Source organism: Grammomys surdaster, unplaced genomic scaffold (assembly GCF_004785775.1).
Source record: "Grammomys surdaster isolate TR1022 unplaced genomic scaffold, NIH_TR_1.0 224, whole genome shotgun sequence".
Taxonomy (NCBI): Eukaryota; Metazoa; Chordata; class Mammalia; order Rodentia; family Muridae; genus Grammomys; species Grammomys surdaster.
This window is the reverse complement of record NW_021604669.1, coordinates 1,121,951-1,133,986: the sequence shown is the minus strand read 5'-3', so window position 1 is coordinate 1,133,986 and position 12,036 is coordinate 1,121,951. Positions and strand designations below refer to the sequence as shown.

The window sequence follows — 12,036 nt, the reverse complement described above, 5'->3', positions numbered from 1 at the left end:
TCCTTTCCTTTCCTTTCCTTTCCTTTCCTTTCCTTTCTTTTCTTTTCTTTTCTTTTTTTGATTTGTAATTTGGTTGTTTTTAGTTGGTTTGTGTTCAGGTGGTTTCCCCTAGTCTGGGCTTCCTAAGGTGGACGTCAGGTTGTGGGTTCAAACTCTGCCAGCCCTACATGTCTCCAGTTTGAGGCTAGAACAAGGATGGCTGCTCTGCACGTTCTGTAGAGGTGTGCAGAGTCCACAGAACAACTCTGCTGGATTCCCGGGTCACAGAACTCCATCGGATTCCTCCATGTAACCTGGGCATTTTCCTTGCTGGAAGCAACTCTCAGGAAAACCCCAACAAGCCAGCTGCTATCCTGAATAGATAGACCAGATCTCACCTGCTCTTAGTCACTGTCAGCTGATTGGTGACACCTTCCACCTTAGGATGAAGTGTGATCCAGTCACCTCTCCCCAGGTTTGGGGGTGGATTTCAGACCTGCTTTCTTGTGTCCACTTGCTAGGCAGCTAATGAATAAATACATCACTCTTGCATGCCATTCAGTGACTGGCTTGCTTGCTGTGCAGCTGGCAAAATGGGCTTGGCTGGGAACAGGAAGATTCCATGTCATTCTCAGGACTACTGAGACTTTCTGCTTCTTCTTGTTTCAGTTCTGACAGTCTGAGTTTTGCAGGGAATCCCTTAATACTGAGAGTGTTTGTGCAGTTGTTAATTATTCTGTGCTGAAAGAGACATTTTCTCCCCTCTTAATCAGTATGGTGATCTTCTGTGATGAACTTGCTTTCCTTTCTTTGTATTTGCTACGTAGACCAGGCCTCATACTTAGGACATTTCTCCTGCCTCTGCATCAAGTGCATTTTTCTTTCTATATTTTGGGTTTAGTTTGTTCTCCCTCAGTAGCTTCTAGCAATGAAATTTTATATCCTGACTAATTAAAAAAAAGCATTTTGTACCTAAGGATGTTTAAATATGTTTTCATTAACACTCAACTTAAAAATATTTTTCTAATTTTCCTTCAGATGTCTTTATCCCCTACATTTTACTGAGAAGCTACTTGTTTAATCTCCAAGCATTTGGAATGTTTTCAGATATATTTTTAAACACTGACCTCTAGTTTAACTTTTGGTCAAAGAAGTCTTCTGTTTGGTTTTAGTCTTTCTAAATTTATTGGATGTTGATACACAGCTAGTGTGTAGCAGAGAGAGACAAGTCCTACCACCAATCAGACAAATGTGATGTCTCTGGTCTTCCAGTCCTCAATGAGGACTTGCCATTTCTTGCCATTCTGTTTAATCTGTCCAACCCACTCCTGCTTCCCTGCTTGCTGCCTGCCACAGTGCTGACAGTCAACACTAAGCTGGGCTCCTTGGGTTCCACACTGGACAAGACCTTCACAACCACCTCTGAACCCATTTCACAGGTGAGTAAACTAAGCAACCGAGAGGGAAAGGAAGTCAGTCCAGGCCACAGTTGTGAATAGCTGACGTTGGAGTGCAAACCAGTACAAGCCTCTCACTTGGGAGTCAGAGATGGGCCTGCCTGCCGTGAGACTGCTTCTGGGGCTGTCACATCTTCAGTCCACCCAAGCCCGTCTCCCTTCTTCCCTGGCCTTAACACTGGCCCCTGTGTCTTTTCTAGCCCCCCAAGGTGAGTGACATGAACTTGTCTGTGTTGAGCATCTACTCTGTGCCAAGTGTCTAGAGACCAAGATCAAATCCTAGCTCTCACGGTGACCTTGGTCAAGCCACCACCTCCCGCTATGCTGTGTGCTTATCTGTACATCGAGACTCTGTCAACCCTCTTGCCATCCCTATTTCCCCCTCCTCCTTCCAGTTCCTTCATTCTCCCCACCTTTCCCATTTCCTACTTCCTCAAAAGCTGCAAAAGGGGTTCCAGTGTAAGCTTGCTGTCCCTCACTTGCTGAGAGCCCTCAGAAATTCTGGGGTGATGGGCTCCCTCTGTACCTGGGAAAGCAGATCTTTCCAGTTCTTTCTGTCTTCTATCTTGAGAAGCTCCTCTGTGGGAGAAGAGGATAGGCTACAGTCCAGGTCTTGCACATCTCCCAGACCCCATCTGCTCTTGCCTGGTGGGATCCACGGGGATATGGTAGGACAGCCTCCAGTAGGAAGACCATGAGCTGGAGTGGGGGTGGGGGTCTAGAGAGCTGGATTGGAATCCTGGTACTGCCTGCACGCTGTATCCACGTAAGCTGCTTGCCTTCTTTGGACCTTGTTTCCCACTGGTAAATGGAGGAGGTCCTTTGAAAGCATGGCCTTTTGGGTGGTCCCTTCAAGTATGGAAAAGTAAGGCTGGGAAGGGACACTTGGTGGGACTGAAGGCCTTCTAGGAAGATTAGAAATTCTACCGTGTAGGGAAGGTTTGCTTTGGGGAATCCCTCTGTATTGGAAGGGCCCCCTCACCCAGCTTGTCAATTTGGAAAAGGGGAGTCTGAGCAAAGCCAGATCCTGCCTGGTCTCAGGCTTAAGCACAGACTTTCCAGAATATCTTTGGAGCCCTGTTTCTTCTTCCTGCCTGACCTTGTTGGCTGCTGATCTGAAGCTCCCAAGGCCTGACAAGATGTGGCTCACACTGTTTGCCTCCTATTGGAAGCCCTCTATAGCGGGCCTTCTGGGCAGCTGGCCCTGTCACAGCCAGTGCCTTCTCGATTGGGAATTTTAAAGGATACCACATGCATGTGAAAAAAGTGAATAAATGAAGTGACTGAATGAAGCAGGCAGAAAGCAGGGTTTGATGTAAGGCAACCTCAGTAACCCTGGCCATCGAAGCTACTTCTTTGAGCTGAGATTCTCATCTGCCTTGTGTGTCCAAGGGAGAGCAATGTGACACAGCCAGTATAGGGGGTGTCAGGGCAGAGTGACAATCTCATCTCACAGGGTCTGGACCAACTCCTGGACCAACAACAACGTGATTCTATCAGACAGTGGTGTAGAGGTCCTTTCCCCTTCCATGGGAAGGTCTGTAGAATGGCCAGGGGCTATTGAGGGCTTGTGGATCATGGGGCTCAGAGCTGCTGAGAGGGCTGGTTGGACTTTGGGGCTTAGGGCTCCATCCTGCATGACCCATGTATAACTATAGCCATGGGTAGAAGGTGGTCCCAGAGGCCCTTCATGGTCTCCTTCTGTTGCCTGTCTCTTGATCCACCCTATAGCAGCATGTACCTTGAGAGAGCAGGACGCCCATCACATAAAACAGGCTGCGGTGTGGGAAGACACCCGTCAGGAGCTCCGTCTCCAAGTGCTTGGCCACTGCTGGCCATGAATGCCGGCAGAGGGCCAGTAACACATTGCTGGCTGCATCTTGATATGTAACATCCAGTTCCTGAGTAGGGGAGGAAAGGGTGGTGGTCAAGGGGGCTGGGAAGAGATGGAACAGGGGGAGAGTGGTATGTACCAAACCGGGCAACTCCACATGTACTGCCTTTACTGAGCCATCTTTTGGATAGAATACAGGCTAAGGGAACCTGAGATGGGCTGTCTCCTGATGCTGGGCTTTCTAGAGCCCAGAACACAAGTGCTGTCTTTGCTCCCCAGCCTTTGCCACCATTCTGTTCCTGTCTGGAGTTCCAATCCCTCTTGCACTAGTCAAATCCATGTTCACCTGTAAGCCCACTCTCGAGCCTGCTTTCTGGACACCCATTCATAGGGCCTCTAGCTAACATCATCTTCCCCAAGGAGCTCAGGCAGCTTAGGATATCAGTCACTCCCAGCCCTCCCCCAACTACCCTCCAATTCTTTGCACCATGAGTTTTGAGCAGAGGTTACATTTCCACCTTAAGACTTCAGCCTGGACAGCCAATGTTTGTAAAGCTCCACAGCAGAGTCCAGCCAAGCAGCTCCCTGTCTGTCTACATGAGGGTCATCCCCAGACAGCTAGGAGCCCAGTGCCTGCAGCTCAGCTGGGTGCCACATAAGGCTCTTCTCAGCAAGTGTGCTATGTTTTGCCAAACCTGCTCCCACTCACTCAGGGTGCTGTTGGGTGGGGTTGGAGAGAGGTGGATCCAGCAGAGTACATCTGCCTGCTCGAATCTGATGGTTTGGCAGCATCAGTAGGGGTAGATGTCTGAGGCCCCTCCCCCTCCTGCTCTCTCTGTGATGCAGGAAATTGTCCTATGAAATCAATATACCACTTATGGCTTATTATAGGCACGGTTGTGAGGGCCTCTCATTAACACACTGGATTGAATTTGATTTTGCGATTTAAAAAAAAACAACCAAACAAAAAACCCCCTAAAACCTCCCCATAACATCATACAAGTCCCTCATCTAAAACTATATTTAGGAGATTAAAAAGAGGGAGGAACAGTAATCATGTTCTGAAAGCCAGGAACTGAAGGACAAGGGAACTGAAAACCTAGGGCTATGCCAGCAGCAGGGAACACTGAGATCTGGCCCCTTCACTCAGTGCCATCCCCTGCATCTGGAGGGACCAGTGGTCTTGGCTTCCTAATCTTTGGAACTATGGTGGCAGTGAAGGAGCTGGAGGACAAGCCACACTGGGCAGAGCTCTGGGCATGACAGGGAGGAAACCACATAACCTGCTACCCAGTACAATCCAGAAACAACTGACTGGAGAGAGAGCTAGAGGCTGGACATAGACAAAAACATCAGGTAAAACTCTTTGAAGGCAAGGGAGTCCACTCAGTTGATACAGTAGCCACTGTGGAAAGTACAAGGACCTGAGTCCAGCTCACAGTACTCACATACAAAGCAGGGCATGAGGGTGTATGCTTGTAGCCCTCCTCCTGGGGAGGCAGGGATGGTGGGTTCCCCAGGACTGACTGGCCAGCCTTTCATAATCAGTGAGCTCCATGTCCCAGTGAGGGACAACGTCTCAAGAAACAGTATCCTCCTGAGGAATGTCACATGAGGGACCTGTGGCCTCCCTGTGCATGGGTGCACATGTGCACACACACAGCCACCATGAACATGTACTCATGCTAAACAAAAAGTGAAACCGATTGATGTCACCAGAACAAGGAGAGGAGGTGACCTTCCTGGATGCTATTAACAGTGCATGCTGTGATAACATACACCTTTCGTTTTTATTCAAGGTTCCTTGCTCACAGGCCCCTCCCCATGCACGGTGGTAGAACACAAAATCTAGAATTATCTTACACGTCCTGGCTTGCTTTCTGTTGCTATGGTAAACACCATGACCAAAGCACTTGGGGAGGAAAGGGTTTATTTCACTTTGTAGGTTACAACCCGCCATGTAGGAAAGCCAAAGCAGGAACTCAAGACAGGAGCTTGAAGCAGATACTGGAAGAATACTGCTTACTGGCTGTCTCCTAGCTTCACCTCAGCTACCTTATTTGTATAGCCCAGGCCCAGCGGCCTAGGGATGGTCCTGCCCCAAGTGCGTTAGGCCCTCCTACATTAATTAGCTGTCCTGAAAATGCCCCACAGACAAGCACAAAGCCCAGACTGAGAGAAGCAGCTGCTTAGTTGAAGTTCCCTGTTCCCAGGTGTGTCAGGTTTACAGCAGGGATGAACCATCACATTCCCCAAGGCAGGCTACAGACATCCTTGTCTTTCTCTGCCTTTTTGTCTTGGAGCGGATCATAGAGACCTTCAGACCTACCCTGTCCCAAGGTGATCATATGACCTCCTTATTCCCAGGAGTTCCGCCCTATGCCCTGGAGCAATGCTCTTGGCTCTCAGCAGCAGGAAGCGCCTGAGCAGACAGCCCTTGATTGTGGCCCCCCCCCCCCCACCCCGGTCATTTACAGGAATTAGAGTCTGCACAGGAACCAGAAAGTTCTGGGTTCCCAGATTCCTTGACAGCTCAACCCAGAGAAGTTTCTGGAAATTGGGAGTACCTGGAGAGGGCAGGGATGCATCCTTCCTTCCCCACACATCCTTCTAAGCACCTTTTCATCCGTATGCTTGGCAGTTTCTCTTGCAACAAATGAATAGGCTTGAGAGAGTCTTCCCCTGAGTTCCCTTAGCTGCTTGAGATAATTAAGTGAAGATGGGGAGGTGGTTGTGGGCGTCCTGGTTTGTGGTTGTTGATCAGGGGAATAAGTATGATGCCTGGTGCTGTGACAGTGTCTAAAGGGGGCAGGCAGCCTGGGGACTGAGCCCAGCCTGCGGAGATGGAGGCCACCAAGAGAGTGTCAGAGCCTCCTTGGTTTGGGGGATGCCCTCCTGGTACCTACAGCCTCAGAGCTGCTGGATGTTGGAGCCACCCACACACCTCCAAGGTCACAGGCTCCCGAAGTGCCCGAGGTGGGAAAGTGAAGACAAGATACTGGTTTCCCCTAACACCCAGACGGGGAAATGAAAGAACAAATGTGAACAAAATTGAGATCTCTTGAAAATTAGACTTCTGAAGAGGTGACATGTTAGAAACTGCCAGTGTGTGACTGTGAATGAGAAGTGTCATGGTAATGGGAAGGGGTGGTGGCGGGGATTTTTAATTCCAAAGAGGAAGACAGAGGAGCAGCAGGACTTCCAAAAGAGGTGACAGAGAAAGACAAGCTGTACAGGGAACAGAAATAAAACTAAGCCCCAGCCCTTGTTCCCCCGCACTCCTAGACTGGGGTGGGATGGGGTGAGGGCAAAACCTCATTTACATGTGTTATAAAATATCAGAAATGAAGATCAGGAGGGGTGTCGGAGGCTGGGGAGGAGGCTCAACAGATGACACTTACTGCTCTTGCTGAGGATCCAAGTTCAAGTCCCAGCACAAGTTGGGGAGTTCACAGTCACCTATAACTCTAGCTTTAGGGATCCCACACCCTTTTCTGGCCCCTTTGGACACTTGCACACACACACACACACACACACACACACACACACACATACACACACACACACACACTTAAAAAATGAAAACAAATCTTTAAAAACTCTTAGTGTGCATATGTGTATGAACGTGTGGGCACATGTGCCAAGGTCATGTGGGGGTCAGAGGACAGTTTTGTGGAGCTGGCTTTCTATTTCTATGTAGGTTCCAGGAACACAGCTCAGATCTCCAGGTTTGCATCAAGCTATTTCACCAGCCCAGGTTTGTTTATTTATTTTTTAACTTTTTTAAAAAAAGCTTTTGTCTGATATTATTTACAAAGTGTTCTTTCCTGTTCAGTTTTCTTTTTTTTTTTTTAATTTTTTTTTTTCGAGGCAGGGTTTCTCTGTGTAGTCCTGGCTGTCCTGGAACTCACTCTGTAGACCAGGCTGGCCTTGAACTCAGAAATCCGACTGCCTCTGCCTCCCAAGTGCTGGGATTAAAGGTGTGCGCCACCACCACCCGGCTCCCTGTTCAGTTTTCATTTCTTGCTTCCTCCCTCTTCTACACATTCTTCTTTTTCCCCTTCCCTGTCCCTTTATTTATTTTATGTGTGTGAGTACACTGTCTCTGTCTTCAGACACACCAGAAGAAGGCATCAGATCTCATTACAGATGGTTGTGAGCCACCAAGTGGTTGTTGGGAATTGAAGTCAGGACCTCTGGAAGAGTGGTTAGCGCTCTTAACCATGAGCCATCTTTCCAGCTCTATTTTATTATATATATTGTGGAGAGCTTTTGGGGCTGCTTGGCAGGAATCTGACATTGGCCAAGGACAAGGAAATGAGCTTTAGGTGGAATCTGACATTGGGCCATGACAAGGAAGTAAGTTCAGGCAGAAATCTAATTTTAGGCTAAAACAGAGAAGTAATTTCAGTCAGGAATCCAAGTCTTAGGCTAGAACAAAGAAGTAGGCCTCAGGCATGAATATGACTTTGGGCTGGGACTGGGAAGTAGGCTCAGATATTTTTGTCATCCGGGTGAGCCCTTAGAAACAGCGAGAGTGATCACGGGACTTTGTATATTTGCCTTGTTTGTTTCTCAACTGTTTGTGTCTATTGTATTGTTGGTTCCTCAACCTAAAACTGACCTAAATACTTGCATGTAATTAAAAGAGTTTAAAAGAAAAGTGGGAACAAACCTGCCTCAGCCTTCAGCCTTAGAACTGGCTGGGGTCATGCTGGAATTTTGTCTAATCATCTCTTTCCTTTTAATCCTCACTCCTGTGCTGGAGAACCTGTTGACTGACTGAGCGGGCTTGATATACATACATACATACATACATAAATACATACATACATACATACATACATATACATATATATGTGTATATATGTGTGTGTATGTGTGTGTGTGCATTATTGCTTACCTTAACCATTGTTAAGGCTCACTCTGTCTACATCATTTTTGGCATTTTCTTTTCTGCAGTTATCGGTGGTGTAGCACTTAGCTTTGACTGAGTTTAATTATGTTTCTTTATCTGCTGTGGTTTGGTAGTGTTGCTGTTATAGTAGTTTGTTTTCTCTGAATGGTGCTCGGGATCTAACCCTCAAAGAGAAAGGCTAGGAACACTCCAGAATAAAATCAGAAGAAGCAAATACCCCAATAGATGAGCAAACCACACAGCTTAGGAACACAAGAAACACGAAAAAGCAACGCAGTATCACTCCTGCAAATGACTGTGACTCTTCAGCTACTAAGTCAAAGATACGAGGAGGGTTCATATGCCAATGTAGTAATAAAAAGATACAAAGCAACAGTAAAGTGGATTGAAACGAGCAGACAAAGAAGTAGAGAGACACCACAGAACCTGGGCAGGAGAGCCAGCAACACCGAGTTCAATAAGAAAGCGGAGTGTCAGAAAACCACCAACAGAACAACAGCCAAACAGAGAACTCTGGAAACAAAGAACTACCAATCTGGAGGCCAAGTCAGAAAAAAATTAGGAACTTAACATGAGATTGAACAGATTATTTTTTCTTTTGAGACAGGGTTTCTCTGTGTAGCCCTGGCTATCCTGGAATAGACTCTGTAGACCTGGCTGGCCTTGAACTCACAAAGATCTAGCAGCCTCTGCCTCTAAGTTCTGGGATTAAAGGCATGTGCCCGTCGATGAGATCTTATATTCAGAGACCAATAAAAGGACAAATAAGCATGATCATAAGCTATGGGAATCCTGAGGGGTAACTACAACACCAAACCTGAGAAACAATGAGTAGGAAAAGGGGCTAGAATACAAATGGAAGGCCCAGGAAAACCTATTCAGGGAGAAGTATAGAGGAAAATCCCCAAAGGAAGGGAAAGAGAGGACATCTGAGAACAAGAGTAATTTAGAACCCCAAATAGACATGCCTAAGGAAGAATCACTCAGTGCAGTTATAGTTAAAAAGCCACGACTACAGAACAAAGACACAGGGCTGAATATGCCAACTCAAAGCCCAGGTGATCAGATTGACATCAGACTTCTCAGGGCAGAAGCTTCAAATCCTCTTTGAGCACCGAGAGTACAGAGCTGACAACCCAGATAGCACACTCACCAACCTTCTCTTAAAAGTTAATGGGGGAATAAAGACTACAGAGAAATGGAGAACGAAAGCTACAGAGTTTTGTACAAAACAAATTCCACTGATAGTTTATAGGACAAGTCAATATGTACCTGAAAGCCTGTAATATATGCCTTATCAGATTATAATAAAACAAAACTAATACTATCAAGAGAAACTACAGAAACTATACATACACTGGCTAAATGATGTACTCTAGACGTGAGTGCCGAAGAAATTTAAAAATTCCTAAAAATCAAATGAAAATGAAAACATAGCATCCCAGAAATTCGGCAAAGGAGGCTCTAAAATGGAGGCTCATGGGCAAGAGCTTACATTAAAACCTCCCCCTCCTCCTCCTCCTCCTCCTCCTCCTCCTCCTCCTCCTCCTCCACCACCCAAATAAAAAGCTCAATGATGTATGTCCAGCTCTTAGAGGACAAGAGTAAGATACCGGATGGGATGGAACTGAGTAGTAAAGAAGGGGAGGAAGTAAGTGACTAGGGGACTGTAAAGACAACAGAAAGACGCAGTGATTGGTGAGCTGGTTTTTTGAAAACATACACTGTTGCAAACTCTTTGTAGGGGGCACCTAGAATGTTAAACTCTCAGTATTGTTCCGTCAAGGGAAAGCATGGAAAACTTTGCTGTCAATCCAGTGGTCTGGGGTAGATGTGCTTTCTGGCCTGGTGACCTTTGCACAATCTGTGTGGCAGGAGACTTTCTGCCACCAGACCCTCGCCCGGACCCATCTCATAAGCTTGCATTTTTCAGTTAATCTACAGACCCTATTTTTAGGGAAGATGTCAGAGACTCTTTAACAAAGAGTTTCAATGTAGTCAAATCTGAGTAGGATTTAGCTTACATTGTTCCTCAAAGAGACTTAGGTGAGCTTTGTTGTTCATGTGAGATTTAGTTGATCATCACAAAAATAGTTTTTTTTTTTAAAAAAAAAAACAGATTTGTGTTGTGCTTTAATAACCCTAAAATAAACCACTTGGGGGGGTCAGACTCCTGAAGTTTGAACGAACACCAGATACTGAGTCCTGTCAGCTGATCTGCCTTCTTGCCTCCCACAGCTCATTATTCTGCTGCCATGAAGGTTGCAGAGACACCTGCAACTCTTAGAAAAACAAACCAAAAGAAGGAGAGAAGAAACAATTAAAAAGTTAGAGATGAAGTGGGGGCAGGGGGACATTATAACTGATACTAACGACATTCAGAGGACTACTTTAGAAGACATGGATAAAATTCCCAGAAACACATGACCTGACCAAATTAAATCAAGTGGCCAGAAACAACCTTAACAGATGTAGAATGAGCAGTACAGACGCAGATAGTTGTGAGGAGCCTCCTAACAAAGGAATCCCACATCTGGGTGAGTCTTTAAAGAATTAACATCAGGACTCCTCACATTGTCCTGTTCCACCCAGAGGGAGAGTATCAACCTCATTCTACAAAGCCAGCGTTATCCTGATGTCCAAGATGGTTTCTTTTCACATCACTAAGACACAGCATCTGACAAAGACAACGTAGTGGAAAATTAGCTCAGGTTCAGTGTGAGAGGGAAAGGAGGACAGAACTTGTGGGTGGATTCCTAACATCTGGTGTGTTAGAAAGCAGAGAGAGCTTGAGATAGTGTAGGTCAAATCTGTAATTTTCAAGGCCTGCTTTCCAGTGGCTCCCTTTCCATAACAAAGACCCGCATGGTTAAGGTCTCACAACCTCCTAAAACAGAACCAGCATCGAGGGGCCAAGTGTTCAAACACATGAACCAGTGAGGGACACATCACACTTAAACCAAAACAATGCCTAAATCATGTAACACACACACACACACACACAGATAGAGAGAGAGACAGAGACAGAGACAGAGACAGAGAGACAAGAGGCAGAGGGACAAAGTTCCCAAAAGAACATAGAAAAACTTTCAAAAAAAATACTATCAGACCAAATTCAAGAACTCATTGATATCATTGTGGAGGTTTGAATGAGAATGGCCTCCATATTTTTATATATTTGAATGTTTGGCTCCTAGTTAGTGGACTGTTGGTGGACTGGCTGGTTTTGTGTGCCAACTTGACACAAGCTGGAGTTATCACAGAGAAAGGAGCCTCCCTTGAGGAAATACGTCCATGAGATCCAGCTGTAAGACATTTCTCAATTAGTGATCAAGGGGAAAGGGCCTGGCCCATTGTGGGTGGTGCCATTCCTGGGCTGGTGGTCCTGGGTTCTATGAGAAAGCAAGCTGAGCAAGCCAGGGGAAGCAAACCAGTAAGCAGCATTTCTCCATGGCCTCTGCATCAGCTCCTGCCTCCAAGTTTCTGCCCTGTGTGAATTTCAGTCCTGACTTCCTTTGGTGATGAACAGCATGTAGAAGTTTAAGCTGAATAAACCCTTTCCTCCCCAACTTGCTTCTTGGTCATGATATTTGTTTAGGAGTAGAAACCCTGACTCAGACAGTTGGGAAGGACTGGAAGCCTTTGCTGGAGGAGGTATGTCCTTGTTGGAAGAGGTGTTTTGTTGGAGATGGGCTTTGAGGCTTCAAAAGTCAACAGCAGGTCCAGTCTCTCTTCCTCCTCTTCCTCTTCCTCTCCTCTCTCCTCTCCTCTCCCTCCCCTCTCCTTTCTTCTTCTTCTTCTACTTCTCCTCCTCCTCCTCCTCCTCCTCCTCCTCCTCCTCCTCCTCC

The 12,036-nt window shown here is 46.5% G+C and overlaps 1 protein-coding gene across 1 annotated transcript in view; it reads right to left on the bottom strand.

The window, feature by feature from the left end:
- The window catches only part of Mroh5 (maestro heat like repeat family member 5), a gene marked incomplete at its 5' end in the record, with an annotated part of 55,415 nt that overhangs the window by 33,530 nt on the left and 9,849 nt on the right, over window positions 1–12,036 (bottom strand). Inside the window, 2 exons of the mRNA XM_028773272.1 lie at window positions 1,963–2,015; window positions 3,178–3,337. Of these exons, the coding sequence (XP_028629105.1) occupies window positions 1,963–2,015; window positions 3,178–3,337 (213 nt within the window). The remainder of the gene's footprint in view (window positions 1–1,962; window positions 2,016–3,177; window positions 3,338–12,036) is intronic.